This window comes from Asterias amurensis, chromosome 2, assembly GCF_032118995.1.
Source record: "Asterias amurensis chromosome 2, ASM3211899v1".
Lineage (NCBI taxonomy): Eukaryota > Metazoa > Echinodermata > Asteroidea > Forcipulatida > Asteriidae > Asterias > Asterias amurensis.
In genome coordinates this window covers 1,323,937-1,347,578 of record NC_092649.1, presented here as the reverse complement: position 1 = coordinate 1,347,578, position 23,642 = coordinate 1,323,937, and the positions used below count along the sequence as shown (strand labels likewise).

The 23,642-nt window shown below is 38.6% G+C and overlaps 1 protein-coding gene across 4 annotated transcripts in view; it reads left to right on the top strand.

Moving 5' to 3' along the window:
* LOC139950159 (dedicator of cytokinesis protein 3-like) overlaps positions 1 to 23,642 on the top strand; it is a 96,558-nt gene that overhangs the window by 56,700 nt on the left and 16,216 nt on the right. For 3 of the 4 annotated variants that reach the window (XM_071948800.1, XM_071948793.1, XM_071948785.1), the window contains 15 exons: positions 730 to 875; positions 1,939 to 2,027; positions 2,858 to 3,017; positions 3,261 to 3,503; positions 5,008 to 5,097; positions 6,169 to 6,264; positions 6,983 to 7,124; positions 8,105 to 8,268; positions 8,890 to 8,976; positions 10,150 to 10,326; positions 11,586 to 11,669; positions 12,489 to 12,605; positions 13,308 to 13,435; positions 14,618 to 14,714; positions 21,986 to 22,069. In XM_071948800.1, coding sequence (XP_071804901.1) covers positions 730 to 875; positions 1,939 to 2,027; positions 2,858 to 3,017; positions 3,261 to 3,503; positions 5,008 to 5,097; positions 6,169 to 6,264; positions 6,983 to 7,124; positions 8,105 to 8,268; positions 8,890 to 8,976; positions 10,150 to 10,326; positions 11,586 to 11,669; positions 12,489 to 12,605; positions 13,308 to 13,435; positions 14,618 to 14,714; positions 21,986 to 22,069 — 1,904 coding nt within the window. The remainder of the gene's footprint in view (positions 1 to 729; positions 876 to 1,938; positions 2,028 to 2,857; positions 3,018 to 3,260; positions 3,504 to 5,007; positions 5,098 to 6,168; positions 6,265 to 6,982; positions 7,125 to 8,104; positions 8,269 to 8,889; positions 8,977 to 10,149; positions 10,327 to 11,585; positions 11,670 to 12,488; positions 12,606 to 13,307; positions 13,436 to 14,617; positions 14,715 to 21,985; positions 22,070 to 23,642) is intronic. The other variant, XM_071948810.1, reaches the window with a different exon arrangement.

Sequence of the window (23,642 nt, the reverse complement as noted above, 5' to 3'; positions counted from 1 at the left end):
GTTCGTTCGTTCGTTCGTTTCGTTCGTTCGTTCGTTCGTTCGTTCGTTCGTTCGTTCGTTCGTTCGTTCGTTCGTTCGTTCGTTCGTTCGTTCGTTCGTTCGTTCGTTCGTTCGTTCGTCGTTCGTTCGTTCGTTCTCGTTCGTTCAGTTCGTTCGTTCGCAGAAATCCTGCTCATTGGTCTACTTCTCTAGTGCTTTGGATACTGTTGAATACAAAATCTCCATGGAATCTATAACCCCAGGGGTTACCAAACGGTGGAAATGGCATCATTGAATTTGTATCCAAGTTTTAGACTTTTTCGTTAGCAATAACTCTCACCCCTGGTTACTAAAGAGAAGGATTTAAAAGAGGGGGGCGGTTACGAGCACATACGCCCTCAGCCGGATCCTCAGCATGTGACTTAAGTACTGTACAAATATAATATTGACTTACACAAGCAGATTTGTCAATTCTAAACAAACAAATATGTCTTTAGAAACGACTTAAAAATACTTGAGTATTCCGCATGGTGAATAATGCTCACAGGATGGTTTAGGGAATGAAATAAACGGCCCATTGATTGGGGTATAATGTTCTTTTGATATGATAACCAAAATTTGTGGACAGCAGGGCTAGAATAGTGCCTAATATTATTATTAGCCTGTGTGTTTTATTTTATTTACTTGAGGAAACAAATTTTAATGAGCTTCTGTCTTAAACTTTCCATACTCTCTCTCTATCTTTTACAGGTGACTACAAGAGTCTATTCCGTGACCTGACCCGACCTTTTCTAGAGGTCACCATGGTGAGACAGGCAGATATCCGTCGTCTCATCCTGCCCATCATCTTTGACATCATGTGCTGTGAGAAGCTGGAGAGAGGGACGTTTGGTCAGGTGAGGGTGCAAGGCCTGTCTCCCTTTCTTAAATAATCTGTTCTGGTCATAGACTGGTTTTTGTCAATGAAATACTGTTACACAGATATAGGAATTTATATTTATTTGTTTATTTAGTTTAAAGACACTGGACACTAGTGGTAATTGTCAAAGACCAGTCTTCTCACTTTATGTATCTCAACGTATGCATAAAATAACAAACCTGTGAAAACTTAAGCTCAATTGGTCGTCGAAGTTGCGAGACAATAATAAGGGAAAAAAACACCCTTGTCACACGAAGTTGTGTGCTTTCAGATTTAGATTTTGAGACTCAAAATCTAAATCTGAGGTCTTGAAATCAAATTGGTGGAAAATTACTTCTTTCTCAAAAACTACGATACAATGTTTTATACTATGAACCTCTCCCCATTACTCGTTCCCAAGTAAGGTTTTATGCTAATAATTATTTTGAGTATTTACCAATAGGGTCCACTGCTTTTAAATCTTTGGACAATTAAAACATCAATTATTGAAAGCACATTACTCTGAAGGGACTGCTTTCTCAGAGTAACTATGAATAAGTGCAGTGCTTCATGAGAAATACGTTTTTGAGAAAATGGAAGAAGCTGTTGCAAACTGCTCTAACTGACCAAAAGGACCTATGGTTTAACAATGCAAAAAAGTAGTTAATGGCCTGACGTTTCGACCCTAGCTGAGTATTGCTCAAAGGCTAAATGATAACACAACACATATAATACCTAAGAGAGGTTTTGCAGTAACGCCACATGAATTTTTCTGATTGTATTCAGGAGAATACTGAATCAAAACGTTGAGTCGTTAACCACCAGTTCTTTACAGAACCAACACTACTCAAAAGAGCCATTTATATTGTGTTTCAAACCTCTCTTGAGATACTTCCACCATTCATAGTTTCAAGTGCTACAAACATAATACCAGTTTTGTTTGTTGTTGTTGTCCTTTAGCCTGACAGAAAGACTCTGCTATGCTCACAACGTCAGCCAACTAAACTAGTTTTATCAAATAATAATCTGTTGAGTATTTTACCTTTTTATCTACATGTAAGCTTGAGGATGATCTGATAGACAAACTAGACACCATGGTGTGTGTAGAGAAGAAAGGAGATGAGAACTATGCAGTCCTCTTCAATCAAGTGTAAGTTCAGACAGGGATCGGTTTCAGACTTACCGCCTGAGCCTCATTTCATTTCATAAAGCCGTTAAACAGAAAATTATGCTTAGCAAATATCTCTGCTAAGCAAAAGAAAATCACTGGGCACCAGTCGCTACAATGTAGGAATGCTAGTATTAAATTTTTGCTGGTAAGCTGTTCTTTCTGTGCTTACAGGCTTTATGAAGTTTGGCCTTGTTAGCACACAAACTTGCAAAGCATAAGACAAGAAGACAAGATCTGAAGTGCATCGGAGAATTGTGTGTCTTTCAGCGAGTAAAACCATGTCTCTCATAGAAATACAGTTTGACAAAGACCTGAACAAACTTCCCCAAAGCTGTCTCTCAAAAGCCAATCTTTTGTTACAAAAATAAGCATCTTTGCTTGACCATTCTGGCTGTCATCATTACATTTGGCCCCCCCCCCCTTCAACTTAAAAACCGACCTAAAAACTCACCTGTTTGTCTTATATTGACCCCTTGAACGCGCGTCACACGCAGCGACTGATGCCACACTCACCATGTTGGTGGGCAGTTAGGTTTGAGTGTATTAACGCATTGTCGCCTAAAATGCGCATGTCACTGCATAACTCAGGGCATAGAGTTATATATAAACAGTATGGCGCATTCAAGATTTTTCTGATGATGACGTCAGCTGAATTAGATCAATAGCTTTAATTACGGTCAGTAGCAGATTTCTGTTTCCCAAGTGCTTGAAGAGTCTTTCTGACAGAAATTGCGCTTTACAAATGGCCATAATTATTATTATTATTAATATTATTATTATTATATTATTAACGCTTGCCTTTCTTTTAGTCTTCTTGAGTGCATTGCCAGCCAGCCTTGGCGGGAGGAAGGTGAGCAGTTTGTTGATAAAGTCAAGCGCTTGTTGGAACGTCTGATCGACTATCGCAACGTGTCGGACGGCCGAGTGGAGAACAGGCATCTGCGACTCAACTGCCTGTACAACCTTATGGTAAGATACACGTAATAATGGTATTGTTGCTGCAGTTAGAATAATAATAATAATAATTCAAGATGGCTGCACTATGATAAAGGTCTATAGCCAGGGATTCTATTCAAAAACACATTTATTTCCATACTCTCATAAAAGAATAATGACGGGATCGGACCAAAGCTTGCGATATTCTTTATCCCCGATGCAAATGTATTGTATTATGATGGTTTTTTGTCTTTGTTATACCATCACCTATTCCAGAATTTCTACAAGGATGACGCTAACCGAGAGGACATCTACACCCGCTACATCTACCGTCTCCGAGACCTCCACCTGGAATCTCAAGATTACACGGAGGCTGCCTTCACGCTGATGGTGCTCGCTAAGTCTCAAGACTGGACGGATAAGATGCTCCCACCGGATGATAAGCATCCTAAGCAGACTGAGATGAAGAGAAAGGAGGCTCTCTATCATGAGATTATCAGACTACTGGATAAAGGAGAGGTGGGTCTGCTCAAAGACTTTTTATTTTTCCTTCAACTTTTGTCTTTGATGATTTTGTGTTTAAAATGAGCCCCCAAAGTCAAATTCAGTTTATCCACTCCATTTTCATGTCCCACCTTGAGGCTGTTTGTGGCCGCTGTGGTCATTATTTTTGGTACAAGCTGCTCGGTCGACTATGGGCTTAAAGGGAATGTATACGTTTGGTAATTACTCAAAACAAGATTAACTTAAAAACTGACTTGGTAACGAGCATTGGAGAGCTGTTGATAGTATAAAACATTGTGGGAATTGACTCCCTCTGAAGTAACGTAGTTTTTGCAAAAGAGGTATTCTCTCACTAAAATAATAAAAGACTAGAAGCTAGAAGTCTTTTGCTCCTATCTGAAAGCATCGTTTTCTCGCAACTTCGATGACCGATTGAGCCCAAATTTTCAAAGGCTTGTTATTTTATGCTTTAGATGGGATACACCAAGTTAGAAGACTGGTCTTTGACAATTACCAAACGTGTACAGTGCCTTTAAAGGATTGGGGTACTTTTTGTAATACAAAATACAATGTCCAAAGATTTACATTAAACTTACACCGTTTGAAGAAAATGAAAGTAGGAGTCTTTCCTTAAAATATTACTTGCTGAGGTGCTGCAGTTTTTGAGAAGTTAGTAAAACAATGTCACAAACATACCTTATTACGTGCTAAAACAATTTTCATCTCTAGAGACGATAATTATTTTCGTGACTTGTTTTAGTTACTCATTTCTCAAAAACTTCATCACCTCAGTAAGTGATATTTTAAGGGAAGCTTTTTACCGTCAACATCTTCAAATAATTACAGTTTACTTTAAATCTGTGGACATTGTGTTTTGTGTGCATTCAAAAAGTACACAGACCCTTTAAGAATCAAAGTCATGGTAATTTTTTCATTTTGGTCAACATAATGCTGATTTATAGGTCAAGTTATCAAGAAAAATACATGTACAATAAAAGTCACCTGTGAAAGTATTCAGGTGAACTCTGTATCTGTTTGTTGAGAAAACTATTACAGCATTTTTGATCAATAATGTTGAATCCATCCTTATTTAGCGCGTTGCCAGCGGATACTCTAGCTTCATCTCTGGCTGCAGCATTCACAAATGGACACCACAGAAGTTTGAACCTCAAAAAAAAGAAGCTTTTAAACAATATTTTCAGATTTAATTTGTGAGATAATAATGAACAAAAACCACCCTGGTCATATGAAGTTGCTTGCTTTCAGATGCTTGATTTTGTGACCTCAAATTCTAAATTTATGAGGTCTGAAAATCAAATTTTCTCGAAAACTGCGTCACTTCAGAGGGAGCCGTTTCTCACAATGTTTTATACTATCATCCTCTCCCCATTACTTGTTACCAGGAAAGGTTTTATGATAACAATTATTTTAAGTAAATACAACAGTGTCCACTGCCTTTAATGATTTGTTTTTCTGAAATAGATTTTGACCATTTTGTAATTGGGTACTTTTATTTCAGATGTGGGAGTTTGGAATCCCTCTTTGCAAGGAACTGACGACACAGTACGAGGGAAAACTCTTTGACTATGAGAAAAACAGCCGCATTCTGGTAAGAAATGCTCGCAGTATCTCGAGTGAAACAGTATTCAAATATGGTCTACTTGGAGTGATATGGATACGTCCTTGGAAAGCAACTTCATAACTTTCACCACTTTTGAGTTACTGGGCACTTCCGTTTTTGGACCATTACGACCGGAAGTAGAGGTCATGTGAGGTCACGCACACGAAACAAAATGAAGACCTAATTTATCCCTACCCAATCCCGCAAACAGAAACCTATGGTCTGTTTTGGCTGATTTGATATAGATTTTCAAACATTTAACATAAAACACCTTTAAGATGACATCACGTGACCACTGATGACGTCATCATGACATCATTGCTTTTGGATCATCATTGCACCATAACCTTCGATCCCTGAAAGTTTCATTGCAATTGCTCTTTAGGAACTATGCCAAAAATTGTGTGTACTGAAACAGACAAATAAAAAAAAAAAAATAAATAAAAAAAAAACTTTAACAAAAACAAGAGCTTTGCTACGAAACAGCTTAATACTGTATACTCAGTACTTTCTGTGAAAAAAGTCAACAAGCGAATCACTCTCATGGGATTCGAACCCAAAACCTTTGCATTGCTAGAGCAGATGTCTTACCACTAGACCATCGAGATAGCCCAGTGGCTACAGGCAGTTTGAATCCTATTAATTAATTGATGTTAATTTGCATCGGGGGTTAACAATTATAATTTGTAGTGGTAAGACAGCTGCCGTCGATTTCACCAACTCTTCCTATTAACTTAGGATTAATCTTAGGACTTAGGATGAGTTAAGTTCCGTATCCAAAGGCGTAGGACGCATTGAACTCATCCTAAGTTAGGAAGGGCTACTCGTCCTAACTCGAGATAGGATTAATCCTAGCATTCCGTGAATTCGACAATGCAAAGGTCATAGGTTCAAATCCCAGCCGAATGATTTGCCTGTAGGTTTGTTGTAATAGAACTACTGGTAATTCAGTGCTTTATATTCAACAGTAAAAGGGTTAAACAAAAATAAAAACATTTAACTTCTCAAAGAAAATTTTAATCTGACCAGATGTATCTATTTATCTCTTTGTGTCCACAGCAAACTCAGGCGTCGTTCTTTGACAACATTCTGAAGAAACAGCGACAGCCACCCACCTACTTCAGGATCATGTTCTACGGAAACTTCCCACTGAAGGTATTGAAGTAATACCCATTACTTCTCTCTCACTCTTTTCAAATCACTACCAGTATTCCTGGCTGATAACATTTGCAAAGTTTTTGATCTGTGTATGAGTTTTAACAGTTTGTAAAACTTTAAAAAAAGAAGGTAATTTGATGCCATTTTCAAGTGTGTGTTATAAACAGAGCCTATTTAATCTGCCCTGCACAAACAACGTCTTGGCTGGTGACAAGTGGCCTGGGCCTAATTTCATGAAGACGTTTTAAAGCAACAAAAACTTGCTAAGCACAGACAAATCTTGCTTAACAGAAACTGTTTACCAGCCCAAAATTCCATAAAGCTCACACTTGCACCTGGTGCCCAACTAATTTTTTGCTTAGCAAAGAAATTTGCTTAACAGTATTTTCTGCTTAAAAGCTTTTAAGAAATTTTCAGTAACAAGTAGCTAAGCACAATAAAATTGTGCCTACCAGGATAAAGTTGCCAGCCATACTACCTTGTCACATGTACAATTTGTAACTGCTCATTTCTGCTTAGCAGAAAACTGTTAAGCAATATTTTCTGTAAGCAGCTCTTTGTAATTGGGTCCTGGTGATAATTGACCACCTATATTCAAGTGTATAAGGGGGTACCTAAATCATTGCCAAGCTCTTCCGTCAATCTATTAGCTTGTCCAAATAATTTTTTGTTTAAACAACTTTATCTACCTCCTTCTTTTGTCTTCTTCTCCTAGAGCAAATCTTGGATTTACCGCGGCCGGCCGTTTGACCAGCTTAGCACCATTCAGAACCAGCTGCAGGCGGACTTCCCTCGAGCCAAGAAGTGGATCAATTCGGACCCTCCAGGCAGCGCTGACCTCCGAGACAACACTCAGTGTATCCTTTGAAACCTTGTAAATGTGTTTTACAAAAACTTATTTTAAATTTATGCTTATTTTGAGCCATGAAATAGGAAAAACGGGGCTGAACCATGGCTGAATCAAACTTGCAAAAAATGCTTTGTCACCAATCATTCCTGGAAAGCTCCAGAAGAAGCTAAATAGAGAGTGGCTAAAATAAAACATCCTTTTCCTTGAGCAACTCACACCTGTTATCTCCATGTAATTCCTTTATCCAAACAGTAGAATTATTACATCATGCAATAGTACTGCTGACTGCCTGCTCATCCTTTAAGTTTAATGACCCAAAGAATTCAATGAAAACACACCCACTCATTGAAAAGGATGTACACTTTTAGACTTTTTGTGGTTAACTTGGAAATTCTTTACTGGATCTTTCTCATAATGCGGAGTGAAGCCAAACGTGAATCTTGCTAGGGTTGCCATAACTGGCCTCTGGCATCCAAAAAGAAATGTAGATGGTAGTGTCATGGCGGAGTGGTTAAGAGCACCGAATTCAAACTCTGGTGTTTCTGATCAGCAGAGTGTGGGTTCGAATCCCCAGCCTTGACACTTGTGTCCTTAAGCAAGAGACATAACCATTGCTTTGTCCTTCGGATGGGATGTTAAGCCGTTGGTCCCATGTGTTGTGTAACGCATGTAAAAGAACCCAGTGCACTTATTGAAAAGAGAAGGGGTTCGCCCTGGTGTTCCTGGCTGTGGCTAATGCGCTGTAGCACCTTTCATGGCTGCGTTTCGTTTCGACGACTCCGGGCAAATGTACACAGCAGCAACATAAATGTCTTTCTCAATCCCAAGGCTGGAAGCTTTCAATTTAAACCACACTATTTCATCTACTTCAGAGCCAATTATCTTAACACAATCAACAAAACAGTTCTTCACTAAGATGCATATACCGCATATACTTTCTTGTGCCGGGTCTTTATGTTTCTGTCTTTAACTCAAAAATAATAACAGACATCCAGATCAGAGCGCTAGAGACTGTTCCGACCGACAATATCTTCAAAGACATGAAAGTTCCCATACAGATCAGCAGCTACTACGATAGCCACAACATCTCCAAGTTTAAGTTTGATCGGCCCTTCAACAAGGGCGAGAAAGACCCCAATAATGAATTTAAGGTAACAGTCGGGAGATCAAGAGGACCATTTTGTCGGCTCAGGGCTATACATGTAGCCCTTTTTTTTTGCACTGTCACAGCCCAAGTTCTCCCCCCCCCCCCCAGGTTGGAAAACTATGGAAAGCCTAAAAATAGATCACTACTGTTTGTAACAATGTACACAAATATTCAAACATTGTGTTGATTTTGTTGAAAACAAAACAACTAATTATGGGAGGTATTTTATTTAATTGATTGTTCGCAGAAAATGTAAAATAAACTTGGTTAAAACATCTGTTAATACGATTGAGTGTTTTTTTTAACATTCAATCGTCCATGCCAACCAAGGGGGTTTGTTTATCAACAGAAGAAAGGTCTACAAGGTCATCAATAGCACTCGGCACTAATGATGTCACTTTTGCTCAAAATACACGGCAAACATTTCAACACCCACGCAATCATGGCATCATTATCGGCATTGCGCCAAACTGCACTAAAGTAGCATGGTGTAAGCCTGCCTGCACATGTGCACGTATCCTACTCTTGTTTGTTTTTTTCTCTGTCCGCCCTCAAAATTAAAGAACATTTACCCAGTGGTTTCTTGTGATCTCTTGTTATTTTTATTTATTTATTCAATTTTCAGACTCTTTGGGTTGAGCAGACGACGTTAAAGACTGAGAATACGTTTCCAAGTCTACTCAGATGGGCTGACGTTATCAGCACAGAAACGGTGAGTATAAGAATGACTTTGAGAAAACTGCTTACCAGTAAGCAAATTTGGGAGTTAAAATAGATCTGAGAAGATCCAGTCACCACATTGTATCACATTGCAGGCTGGCATAGTTTATCTAGCATTGAAAACCACAGTGGATGATACTGAATGGCCAGACAGTAGGAGGGTTGACTATGCACTGTGTCGATGCATTCGCCACATGACAACATATTGGTTGGCATTATCATTTATCATTCCAAACCACAGTGGGTGAGATTGAATGTACTTCATGTAGCCACCATATACTGTACATAAACTGAAAAACCTGTAGAAGTTTGAGATCGATCGGCCATCTGGGTCACGAGAAAGTAGTGAAAAACCGATTACACATTTTGCATGCCATTGATGCAAACAAAATGAATAAAATGCTCACAATTATTTATTTCTCATCAAATATGACATTTCAGGCAGAAATTTTTCAAGGAATGTTGTATACCATTATCATTATTAAACCGAGTAAATTTGATGTAAATCTGTGATCTTCAAGATTTTGTTTTCTTACTAATCCTGTTATGTTCCTTTCAAGACACTGGACACTATTGGTAATTGTCTAAGACCAGTCATCTCACTTGGCGTATCTCAACATATGCAAACAATAACAAACATGTGAAAATTTGAGCTCAATCGGTCGTTGAAGTGTTGAGATAATAATGGAAGAAAAAAAACACCATTGCCACATGAAAATGTGTGCTTTTAGATGAATGATTTTGAGACCTCAAATTCTAAATCTGAGGTCCCGAAATCAAATTCGTGGAAAATTACTTCATTCTCGAAAACTACATTAGTACAGAGGGAGCCGTTTCTCACAATGTGTTATACTATCAACCTCTTCCCATTATTGTCACCAAGCATGCCAAGTAAGGCTTTGTGCTAATAATTATTTTGAGTAATTACCGTATGGACTGTAAAAGGGGTAACCCTGTTTCAGCCCTAGGAGTAGGTGGAAACGGCCTCATGACAAAAATAATTGTAGCCCACACCTTTAAGTGGCCTTCAGGCCTTGTGTGTATGGCGACTTGCATAAAAAAAAAATAATAATAATAAAAAAATTAAAAAAATTGTGTCCACTGGCTTTAAGTGTTACTATCTCATTGGAGTTTTGTTGTCTCATTAATTTGTGATGGGGTACAGGTTGAGATTACGCCGATCCAGAATGCTGTGGGTGTGATGGAGAGCAAGAATAAATCAATCCGGAGCATGATCGCTGAGATGTACGCTAACCCTGACCGTAACATTAACCCACTCAGTATGAACCTACAGGGGACTATTGATGCTGCTGTACAGGGCGGACCCAAGAAGTATAAGATTGTAAGTACCCGTTGTTGGTTCCTCTGATCGCTTAGAGACCTCAGAAATGCAGTTATTATAATTATTAATATTATTATTTAATAGATGTTAAATTTGCATTTGGGAAAAAGAATATTCATTTTGGTTTTTACCCATATACACCAATGTGAGTTTGCACTGTATACTCAGTACTTACACGAGTTCTGTGGACAAAAAAAACCCCAAAACACTGCTCTAGAATTGCAAAGGTCGTGGGGTTCGAATCCCACCCGATTAATATGCCTATGATTTTTTTCACAGAACTCAAATAGGTACTGCGTATACAGTGCTAACACATCGGTGTACATGTAGATGGATAAAAAACAAAATGAATATTATTACTATTATTGTTGTGAAATTCATAATAACTGCACACACACCTTATAATTCACTGTAGTTGCATTTTACTATTTCAGTCATTCTATATTTTGAGTTTTTTTTAACTAACTGGTTGAATCTTTTGAAGAATTTTTACCCTTGAAGTTTTAATTCCATTTCATATTTTTTAATTTGTCCATAATGGCATGTTAAGAGCATGTCTACGTGGTTAGAGCGCTGTATAAGCGCTCGCCTCTCACCAAGGTGACCCCGGTTCGATTCCTAGCCAGGGCCATATGTGAGTTGGGTTTTCCAGACCATCTGGGAAAAATAAAACACTTTTGATCTCTAATGGGTTGATGTGGCTGGCAGCCAAAGGCGCTCTTGAATGCCTGCTTCTCGAACACGTTGTAGCCGCTTACTTCGCAGCTTAGCTCTTAGCTGTGAGTAAGTTTTAAGTTGCTTTAGAGGTGGACTGTAACGGTGCCGTTAAAAGTCTGATTGTCCATGATGGATTTGATGTCTGTGTTGGTAATGTATTCCAGTCTTTAATAACTGCTTTATGAATGAATGAATATACCTCCGGAAGTGATACAAATATGTTTAAGAGCGCCCTTACGCAGTAAAAAATAAGGCACATTGTGTCTTAATGAAAGTTCGTTGCTTTCATATTTCAGTGTAACAGAGCGTCCAACTCTCTCTGATTCTGCAGAAAGTTCCCTGAAACTAAACCTACCACAGCGGTAAATTACTGGCTGTTAGCACTTTTACTGAACATCGGTTTGAAGTTAACAATTTGCGGCGGTAAGGTACCCATTTTAAGTCTAATGCGAACACGGCTTAACACATTTGTCTGAGATCTGGGTGCTTCTACTTAAAAGTGCTTTCAAAACATGAATTATTTCATGTTTTTCTTTAATTAGGCCTTCTTGAGCCCGGAGTACAAGAAAGCCCATCCTGAAGACGGCGATCTCTGCCTCACTCTTGAGAAGCTTCTTATGGACCAGGTAAGGTTTTAGCCTCTCCAAGACATCCACAAGTGTAAATCTGTATAATCTCACCACAAAACGTTCAGACATTGCCATTGTTATTCATTTCTATAATCATATCTTACTAGTAAAAATGTCAACAGAAATAGCATGAAACTTAGTTTTGTGTTTAGAAATTGGGATACTACACTGCTTAAAGGATTTGGATACTTTTTGTAACACAAAACACAATGTCCACAGATTTACATTAAACATACACTGTTGAAGATAATGGTAGTAGAAAGCTTACCTAAAAATATTAGTTGCTGAGGTGCTATAGTTTTTGAGAAAATAGTAAAACAATGTCATAAAATACGTTTTTACATGCTAAAATAATTTTCATCTCATGATCACTGACACAAAAATTGTTTTCATGACATTGTTTTACTCTTTAATAGATGTTAAATTTGCATCGGGGATAAAGAATATTAATTTTTTGGTTTTTACCCATATACATGTACACCGATGTGTGTAGCACTGTATACTCAGTACTTTCCCGAGTCCTGTGATAAAAAATCACAGGCATTTTACTCGGGTGGGATTCGAACCCATGACCTTTGCAATTCCAGAGCAGTGTCATACCAACTGTTTTACTCATTTCTCAAAACCTACAACAGGGAAGCCTTCTACTATCATTATCTTCAAACAGTGTGAGTGTAAAGTAAATCTGTGGACATTGAGTTTTGTGTCTTAGAAAAAGTACCCAGACCCGAAATAAGAACAATTCTGGAAATGGGAACAAATCCTGATGAATCAGCATTAAAGGATCTTATTGACCTGTTTCTTGATTGATTGCAGTTGAAAATACTGAAAGAGGGAGTGGACCTTCATGAACGTCTCTGCCCTGACGACCTCGCTGATTTCCAGAAGAACTTGGCCACCAAGCTGGTAGAGCTACGGAGATACTTCGGTCTGGTGAGTCCACCACAACCCTCGCTGTATTTTCCTTTCCTGTCAACTCCCCTCTCCCCATCCCAATGTTTGATTGACAACCACATGCAAGATGATCTTCCTAGTTTAGTCTGATTTCCGATTTGTTTGGCCTCGGAAAGGTCAGCAAAATGGTTTTTAAAGAAGTATTAACAAATCTTGTAGAGCTACTTAAGAAGAAAAATACTGCTTTTATCTATTTTCTGCTTAGCAGAAATGAGCAGGATAACAGTCATAAATGGTACATATGACATTGTATTTTGGCTGGTAACTGGAGTCTGGTAAGCAGAATTTGTTGTGCTGAGCCTCATTATGTGCTTAAGCAGCTCTTCGTAGGCCTTGTAGGCTTCGTTTTGAATGGGCAAGGGCACCAAGACAAATTCTCCTTGATGATCAGGGGGCATGAAGGCAATCGCCTTTTTTGCCTCCGTCAAGTAGGGCCATTTTCACAGAGAGCTAATGATGATCGTAACTGCAAATCAATCATAGTTGCTAAGTAAAGTGTGATGTCACAATACAAATCACTGTGGTAATATGGACAACTTGTCTTACGATGGATTTTATTGCTTTGTGAAACCGGCGCCAGGCCTGTTTATGACATTGGCCCAGGGTGTAAATGAGGTCTCCGCTGTTTCCTGAGGGCTGTGTTAACTGATTCTTATGCAAGTTGTGCACATTTATCTGCAGACGCCGGTTACTGCAAGAGTTGGGTCTAACCCGACCACCCCTACGGGTAAATCAAGAACCAATACAGCCTCCGGTATATTCACGTACAAACGAGCAACTGTAGTAGGACAACCAAAATCATCCTCAAGGTTAGTCATAATTGTTTTGTTCATGTTGACCTGGGCCCATTTTCATGGCTCTGTTTACCGCCGAATTCTTCGCTTCTGATCACTTGATGTGCAAGCGTCGAATGTCTGCACTAATTTGACAAAGCCCTTAAGCGGTTAGGCATTGTAGACCAAAGCTATGAGAATTTGAATTTTTCTTTGTTGAAAAAAAAAGTACGTAAACTTAGTAACATGTTAGAAAAATATTTTATTTTAATTTAATAAGTGTCACTCTAAGTAATTAAATTTCAAAAAAGGGAATAATAATAATGACTGAAAAATTACAAGCAAAATATGTTTTTTGTGATTTGCTTCCTGTTTTGGGAGCATGTTGCCTGATCTGGAGACAAACATAATGTTCCCTGATTAGGCAATGTACCGGACTGTTGGCCCATTTTCAAGGCTCTGTTTACTGCCGAATTCTTCGCTTCTGATCACTTGATGTGCAAGCGTCGAATGTCTGCACTAGGTGTGTAAGTAAAGAATGCCGAGGGTCGTGGAGTGCGCATGTGCACAAGCAAAAGTTCACCGTGTAATATGCTTCACATAAAGCGCTTAATTCTCTGCTTCCGTAAGCGCTGACTTTTTGCGAATGGTAAGCAGAGCCTTGAAATAGGGCTCTGGTCTGGAGGTTTGCTTCATTGAGGATACATAATACGGGCAGACAGGGTGCCGAGTGTATAGTTTACAACAAAATTATAGTTAACAAACATAATGATAAGGACAAATCAAACAAAATACCAGTTGATCGTCTAGGTTTTTCCAAAAAGAGGAGGATGAGGGCCTTTTTATTTTTAATTTGTTATTGCTTTCAAAGGTGGCTTCCAAGTGAAAGAAATATCATTAGGCCAAATAAATAAAAGAATATCAGTTGATTGCCCCTCCCTTTACCCTTTTGTGAGGCCGCATCCTTGTTTTGATAAAAAATATTTTACTTTTTCTTTTCTTTTTAGACAAATTTTCTGTGTATTCCTCATTAAACTTTCTAACATTTTATGGTGACTATGAAATGAAGAGAATTGGTGGCTAGTTTGTATAATTCTTTTTAAACCTTCCTTGGGGCTCTGGGATGGAGTTTCCTGCAAGTCTGAAGAGAAAAAAAATAAAACACAAACTGAGCTCTTTTGTCATTCATTTTGTCATTTTTTTTTTAATGCGAAAAAGTGGGAAGACCTCATCCATTTCTGAAGAACCAGCAGGTACAAGTAAATTCTACCTTGATGGCATCACCGAGACTAACTCACAAGTGTCACCGTCTCAAGTAAGTCGTTTTCTTATAATTTATTAGTTCTTCTTTTCTCATGGACACAAAAAATCACAACAGTACATGTACATATATTGAGTTGGCTTAATGGTATCAGCTTCTAGTGCTGTGTTTATCTCTATTGCAGGCCTGTGAAATCTCCGCTTAAAAGCGGATATCCGCTTTGTTATTGTTCAGGCCAATTTTGTATATTTTTTTTCCCAGAATTTTTCTTCTCATTCCTTATAATATACGCTTGGCATGCCTTATATAAGCTTACGTACGACTACAATAATGTGAGATATAAGCCTAGTTACTTGGACCAGCGAAAATGCGTAACGTGCGCTCACCTGACGTTACACGATCATTGTTACATCATGAAGAATTTTAGCTCTTTTTTTAAGGGTCCTCTCACAGGCCTGTTTATAGATGGAATGCAATACGTGTCATCGACAAGCATCTTTGATGTATTAACAAGGGAAAAGTGCATGCGCAGTGCTTACACACGTGCACTTTTCCCTTGTTAATAATGTGTACATCAAAGATGGCGGTCGATGACGCCTATTGCAATCCATCTGTTGAGAAACTCAGACCCGAAGCAAAGTGGAAGAACAGAAGCCCCTGGTAAAGTCTCTCGTCCAACGTTTGAGAATTCGTTTGCCTGTATGTCTTGTATATTTGATGTTACAGGTTGCTTTTGCATCGGTCATGACCTGACATTCTGCGTTGTTTTGTTCCAACTCTTTCAATATTCCCGGACACTGTTTTTAGTTGGTTGTAATCAAGTCTTGAACTTTCATACATTTTCTGTTTTTCTTACCAACAGTTTTTTGATTTTGTAAATTGTTGATCTTTCTGAAGTTTTTTTCTTTTCAAAAGGGTGGTCACAACATTGGTGGCGGCATGATTTCAAAGTTGATAGCTGTATAACTTGAAGTTGTGCTTGTTGTAAGGTTAATTAAAAATACATGTACCTTTCACAAAATTCAGGTTTGCGACATCTCACCTGATTTTCTAGTGCAATAGAAAACTTGAAAACACAAGTTAGTATCCGTAATATGTCTTTTATTCATAAGTTCAACGAGTCCCTCAGAACCCACTTTTTCACAGCTGCTTTTCATTAATTTTAGTGTGTCTTCCCTGCGCCAAACCAATGTTGCAACCACCCTTCTTTGCGATGTTTTAATATCTACTCAGAAACTGCAATTTATTTTGTTATTGTATGTAGTTTTTCCTTCCTTGGCCTTGAGTTGTCTTGAATATTTTGACTGCACAAAAACATCATTTAGTTGACACTATTAAGATTTTGGGGGCGTATGCGTTCATTGTGCTAAATACTAGGGTCAACTCCTATGTGTACATTTTTACTCCCAAAATGGCCGACAGAATATACAAATTGTATACTCTTCAGAGCAAAATTTGAAACATAACGCCATCTGAGAATTGGGGTCGTTAGTTCCAATCAGGATTTTCGCACCAGTCAAATTCAATGGCATTATGATTTAATATCATCAAAGTTCAGGAATGGACTTGAAATTGTATGCAGACAATATATTTTAAATGTGACGTCTTCAAACCTCTTTGGATTTTAAAAACGATTGTACTTATACAATATCAAACACAGTGACATTTAAATCATTTCAACTTAACCTTCAGAGACTTTGAATGTTGTCTCATTTTCATAAAGACTCTTTGGAAAACACATTAATCACAAAGCCTATCTCTAAAAAAAACCAGAAAAACTTCTATTTGAATTAGAAAACATATTAAAAATATAGCTGTTTGGGTTTGTTATATCTGACAGTACCGCAAGTGGTTTGTGGTAGGTAACATGTATGGGGTAGGTACTATGTCAGTCAGGTGCTTGCTGCATGCTTGAGTATGACGGACCTTTCTTTTGATTACCAAATTCAGCGAAAAAGTGTCAATAAGCCGGTGATGTATTTCACCTGTAATGAAAACAAAAGTTTTATTTGCATTCAATATTGCCATTTGTCCGTAATGTCTTGTTAATTGGTCGTGTTTGAATTAGCGGCTTTGACTATAGCTTTGATTATTGCTAATACTCCCATCGCACTGATCTGGTTCTTACTACGCTCTGAAAAAAAGAAAGACTTGGTGCAAGACGTTGTTTTTCACACTGTTACTAAACTAACGCAATCCCCCGCTTGCTCCCTCCTTGCGGTGCACATTAATATCCTGAGAACGAGTTTGGTGTGATGGGGTATAAGGTAGTTGCAAAGGATGTCCTCTACTTGATGAAGCTGCTGTCTAGCCAAAGACGTATCAGTAACTGTCATTTCTTTCACTGCCTTATGAGTGTCCCCAGAAATATCAGTGTTCCATGGATTGATTTTTTGTTGTTGAATATTTACATCTAGGCCCTTTAAATAAAATAAGTAGGGTCACAGCCTTGTCTTTCGATCCAAACCGAACCTTCTTCAGAGGCATAAACAAGTACAAACAAAAACATGTCCATTTATAGCAAAAAGAGAAGCAAATGATTAATATGTTGATATACATGTACACGCTTTGGATTTTTTTATTTTCATTGCAAATGAAAGGTCCATAGACCTTATCGCAAATACTCGGGCGCGCGCAATAGGCTTCGACTGAGGTGCATTCTGGTCTAGCTAGGGATCAAATTTGATCCATTGCTAGACCAGCATGCACCTCATTCAACAGTTAGCGATTGGGCAATGGGTATTTGCGAAAAGGTCTATTGAATGATGCACTGCCCTCGCTTGGTGGTTTAATGAAAACATAGCCTGGGATACTCTCTGTATTGCACCATGGTATTTTTTTCTTTCTTGCATGATACACTGGTTTTGTTTTTTGGGGGGTGCCATGGTCAGAAGTCATACAACTGTTAACTGCCTAGTTGCCAGGGATCACACCCAAGTTTACGATACAGCCTTGAAGCAGCCTTTTAATTTCGGATGTCAAATATGAAACCTCAAGGGAAACTCACTGGTTTTAGATGTTAAATTTTCATCAGGATAAAGTGTTTAAATTTTTTGTTTTTTTAAATACCTACATGTATACACCAATGTGTGTTAGCACTGTATACTCAGTACTTTCCCAAGTCCTGTGAACAATTTCACAGGCATATTTACTCGGGTGGGATTCGAACCCACGACCTTTGCAATTCTAGAGCAGTGTCATACCAACTAGACTACCGAGGTTGCCCGGTAGCTAGAGGCAGTTCGAACCCACAACCCTTGCAATTCTAGAGCAGTGTCTTACCAACTAGACTACCCAGGTTGCCCGGTAGCTAGAGGCAGTTCGAACCCACGACCTTTACAATTCTAGAGCAGTGTCATACCAACTAGACTACCGAGGTTGCCCGGTAGCTAGAGGCAGTTCGAATGTTTGAATTCTACGTTTTGGCAGCGGGTACCGCAACGATGTAGTAGATGGTAAATTTGTACAAGGATAATGAATATTAATTTTGGTTTGGCTGTGATGGTTTGTTATTTAATTTATATTCAGGAAAAAGTCAAACCCCTCATAATTTAGAAAATGTCAGATGGATTCATGTGAGATGCAATGTTCATATAAAAAGTTCAAGGTCTCTTAAAAAACAAATACTTACATGTATATCAATATTTAGCCGCAGGTCATTGGACAGAAACTTGATGTTGGATGAAAATGCACCTTTTTTATGTTCTATGATTTTTGTAGATTATCATTTTTGTTTGTACGTTAGGTTGTTTGTTTGTTTATTTGTTTGTTCGGCTTTTGTTTCCTTTTGCGGGATTTGGGGCTATACACCCTTAAACTTCCAGGGCAACTTTAAATTACCTCACACATTTATTTTTTGTGATTAGGTAGGGGTTATTTGATAAATGAGATAAACAAAATATATTTTAAAATAAGGATGAAAATGGCAAGGGAAAAAACAAAACAAATGGCCATGATTGAAATTAAAAAAGACCATGCAATTGCACATAATTTTTTAGCTGAAGTGTTGAGAGGACAATCCAATAGGCTCTTTTTAGAGCCAACATTTCTTCCAAGATTGATACATGGTGCACCAGAAAGAATTACAATATTTATTAAATTTATCAATACCATACACTAAGATCCTTGTAATTTGATTGTTGCAAACTTCCAAATTCGATATTGGAGTCCAGTAGGGGTTATTATTGGATGCTTTGCGGCATCATTTACAAAACAGACGTTCTCACCGGTTTGTCCAAACGGGTGAAAGGTCGTGTCACAGCGAACAAGGTTGGTGTCTACATGGAGTTGTCCACATAATTAAGAAAGTTTTTTTGTTAAAGATTTTTTAAGAATATTGACCGAAGTGATGGATTACTTTGTGTCTCAGTTTGTGCTTATTGTGTGAGTAAATTTCAAATAACAAGGATCTATGTGTGAGTTATATAAACAAAATTATTGAATGCATTTTGTTCATGCATTGTCGCAGGAGACAATCACTCAGTGAAATCTGGCTTTTCCTTTTTCTCCCCTTGAATGAAATGGAATAGTCCAGATTTTACCTTTCAAACTGTGATTCTATGACAGTGCCCTCAAATGCATCCACTGTTGTATAGTATTTCCAGTGTGCTAACCCTTAACCAACATGACCAAGCTCAAATTCCATAGCGCTGCTTAACGGTAAGCAAATTTCCGTGCTTACTATCTAGCAGGAAAAAAATGCTAAGGTGAAAGCGTGTTTCACATGTTAGCAAGAACATAAGGATGCCATCTTGCGCGTTCACCATGGATTTGCATTGTGACGTCAGTCATTTCCGTGCATAACGCACCGGAAGGTTAGCATGCCTTTTTGTGTGCTTATATGGTTAGCAGCGCTATGAAATAGAAATCGCGCAGTAAGCACACACTCGGTCGTTAAGCAGCTCTATGAAATTGGGTCATGTAAACATTGCATCATTTTGACTTGTTACATAGGTGCATGTTCTAACATCACATAATGCATGTATATGTAATATATTACATTGCTTGTCTCATATTTTGCTTGACCAATCATCTTCCCCCGTGAAAGAAAAGTCCTTGATTCTGAAACAAATCTTTAAAACGCTGGGAGGTTTTTATTTATTTATGTTAAAATCCAACAGGTTTTTTTTAATCGGATTCAAACGGAAAAAGCTTTCATTGTAGAAGACAAAAAAATGTCAAGGATTTGATCTGAGTGTCCGGTGTAGGTCTGGTTTCTTTGAAATCCAAATCATATCAAACGCTGCTCAGGTGTTCAAAGGGAAGGTATATGTTTGTTAATCACTCTTAAAATTAATGGCAAAAAATTCTTTTGGTTAGAAGCCTACTGCAGCTTCTGGTAGTGTAAAGCTTTTTGAGAAAAATTCCACAAGTGATGTGAGAGTAAAGGCAGCGACAACAATAACGATAACGACCACAACGCAAAGAGAATGCATTCTATTGGTTGAAGTCGTCGTTATCGTTATCGTTCTTGTTATCGCTGCAGTGGAACAGGGCCTTTACACTTCTCAGATTGTGTATTCCTATTGGGATTTGTTCTTCCTGTGTGGACATTATTTGCTACGTTTTTTTTCGGCGATACCTCAAAAACTCAACCACCTTTTGCAGTAAAGTTTTGACATGTTATTTTATACTATGTATGGCTTGACATTTTGACCCTAACATGGTCTTCCTCAAAGGCTCATCATGTACATCTACATTTATTTAGGATTAATCAACTGATTGAATGGTTAAAAAACCCAAAAGATATACTTTGCTTTTAAAGGATTTGGGTACTTTCTGCAACAAAAAACACAATTTCCACAGATTTCATCAAACTTACACCGTTTGAAGATAATGATAGTAGAAAGCGTACCTTAAAACATTAGTGGCTGAGGTGCTGTATAGTTTTTGAGAAATAAGTAAAACAATGTCATGAAAATATATTTTTTCGATGCTAAAATAATGTTTGTCTCATGATTACTGAGACGAAAGTGATTTTATAATAATAAATAATAACTTTCGATTTATATAGCGCCTAATAACTAACACTTAATTCTCTAAGCGCTTTAATGACATTGTTTTACTCATTTCTCAAAAACTACAGCACCTCAGCAAATATTTTCAGGGAAGGTTTTTACTATCATTATCCTCAAACTGTGTAAGTTTAGTGTGGACATTGTGTTTGTTTGTCCTACAAAAAGTACATATACCCTTTAAAAAATTTTATTATTAGGGATTTTACTTTTTGCAGCTTGACTCCGACAAAAAGTTCTGCACTAACCGCCCTCAGCAATCTCTGCATGGTCCCTTGGCATGACTCCAAAAAACAAAACACACACTGCCTTTCATTGCTTGACCAGGGCTTTATATAACACACTCTTATATCTGCAGCACGCCACACTCAACAGGCTCAGGCCATTAGAACGGGAGCAGGCAATGAGACGAGGTCGGGCCACGGTGGCCACTATGCGTCAATATTCTAACGAGGTAGCCCCTCTTCTCCATCTCCCCGCACCCACCCCCCCAGTCACTGATTATGTGCAACATGGCGTGGCTGCAAGTTGCATGGACTTCTTGATCTCTCACTCGGCAACATGGCACACCTGTTTGGCTTGAGTTAATTTTTTTAGCATGCAAGAAATGGCACGGAAAATAAAGCCATTCTAGATAGGGTGGAGAATACCTTACACTCATACAGCGTCCCCACCTGACTTCACAGTGTAAAGTCGGCCATCTTTACGCCAATCATGAATCTTTTTTTAATGCACAGAGATTCGATACGAAAAAAATAAAACGTTACGTAAACAGTGAGGGTACTTTAAAATTCATTTTTATATAACACACTCTTATTCTGCAGCACGCCACACTCAACAGGAAAACAAATCTACAGTTCTGTAGATTTCCCCCCCCCCCCATTTTCCCCCCATTTCCCCCCCCCCCTGTTATCTGGAGGGGTACTGGGGATATTTTGGAGTTGTATGAAACTCCTTCAAACAATGATATCTATGTGTGTGGTGGGTAGGGGGGAGGGGGATACTTATTAATTCTTTGATACGCTTTCCACAACCCTCTCAGGGTTTTTGACCCGTGTGTGAAGCAATCTTTTTTTTCTTTTCTGTTGCTTAAATTTTAAAAAAAAACTTAAAAAAACCGCAGGCTTCATCTTGCATTATCAATGACTGTGCATGTGGGCATGTGAGCTTATAGCAAACAAACAAACAAACAAACACCAAATATCATCATTAATTCTAACTTAGATGTTAACCAAACTCCCACGCTTCCCTCTGTCCCTTCCCCCATTTATTCCCTGCCCCCCCCCTTCCCCCTCACCCTCCCTATTACAGGATGGACGCAAGGCCGGTTCCTCGTCAATCAAGAAGGGACGGGCCACCATAGCAGTTCCTCGATACTTGCCATTGAACAGTGAGGTACACTTAAGGGGGAACAATCACACCAAATACATCTCGGGGGGAGGGGGGAAATTCATTTCAACTGGCCAATCCAAACTTGATCATGCATTCTAGTCATCTTTATGTTTTTGTGTTTTGATCAGTACAAGAACACGTCTCTCATTATTATGCACAGAATGACTTCTCTCTCTCTGAATTCTACACTACACCAATCCATCTTACACTGCATGATTCTCATGATGTATGCTGGCTATACAACATTATACAATTGTTGCACGCTGTGACGGGGTCCATAGCGTTTTGTACACCTGAAGGGGAAAATGGCACACAAGGCGAAGGTGTACAAATCCCATGTACACCAATCATAGCGTGCAACAATTGTTTTGTTATACCTTGGTAACATTAATATTCCTCTTCTCGAAGTTCTGTTGTCATCTTCAAACATTATTACGACGGACTACTCATTGTTTAATGAGCAGACGAACAAGAAACAGTTCCTTAATGTTCCGTCGAACCCCCGGGTGTTTCGTAAACAGTGCTGGAAATCGACCAACACTGGGAACGATCAAGGTGATGTACAGCGGTGTACATCACTTTTCGTGTTACCCGACCCCCAACCTCGTTCCCAGCATTGCCCAGGGGTGATCAATTTCGCCGCGACGTTTTTCCCAGCATGTCTTGCTCAATCATAACCCCTGGAAGTGTAACTCAAAAATATCCAAATATGAAGGATATTACAATTAGTCCTGTGGTTGATCCGTTCTGTGTTGGGCGTTAGTCGCGCACACGCTGGATGTGCTGTGTGTAATAAAAGTCATAAACTTGCCTTGGCTTTCAGTTTTGCGTGACAACAAAAGTGAATACGTACATCTTTATACGCACGTGTTTTGGCAAGAGCTTTTTGGAGACGCACAGCATTTCAATTTTTTTTTATCTCAAACTTTGTCAAGAGTTGAAAAACAGTCTGGGGCCGGTTACACACTGGACTAGACAATATCATGATCTAACAGGGACTACAGGAAACTAGACTTAGATGACCATTGCATGGATTGGTGTTGCTTATTAATTACTAACCCATCTGGCTGACAACTTACCATCAAAAACTCGCCTTTTAATCATCTCATGCTTCCCATGCTTGCAAGGCAGTTTAACCTGGAAGCGGTAAAGCTAACCACTGTTTATCTATTAACCATTAATTTGCTACCTTGATTGATTAACTTGTTGGTGTCCATGAATGCACAACTCATGGCATGCTCATTAAAACACAGCACACAGTCAACCCTCCTACTGTCTGACCATTCAACATCATCTACTGTGGTTTTGAATATCAATAGATAAACTATGTCAGCCTTCAATGTTGCAATTGCATCTACATGTACACAGTACACAGTCAATCCTCCTACTGTCTGACCATCCAATGTCATCAACTACACATTTTCAAATGCATCTGCAAAGTAACATAGCTATAACGTTCTGAACACAGGCGGTGTCCGAATTGGCGACTTCGGGTACAGCTACGGCTAGGGCGCCTGCGTCTGCTATTCTTCAACACTGACAGACGCGCTGATCTAGCCGTAGCTGTAGCCAAATT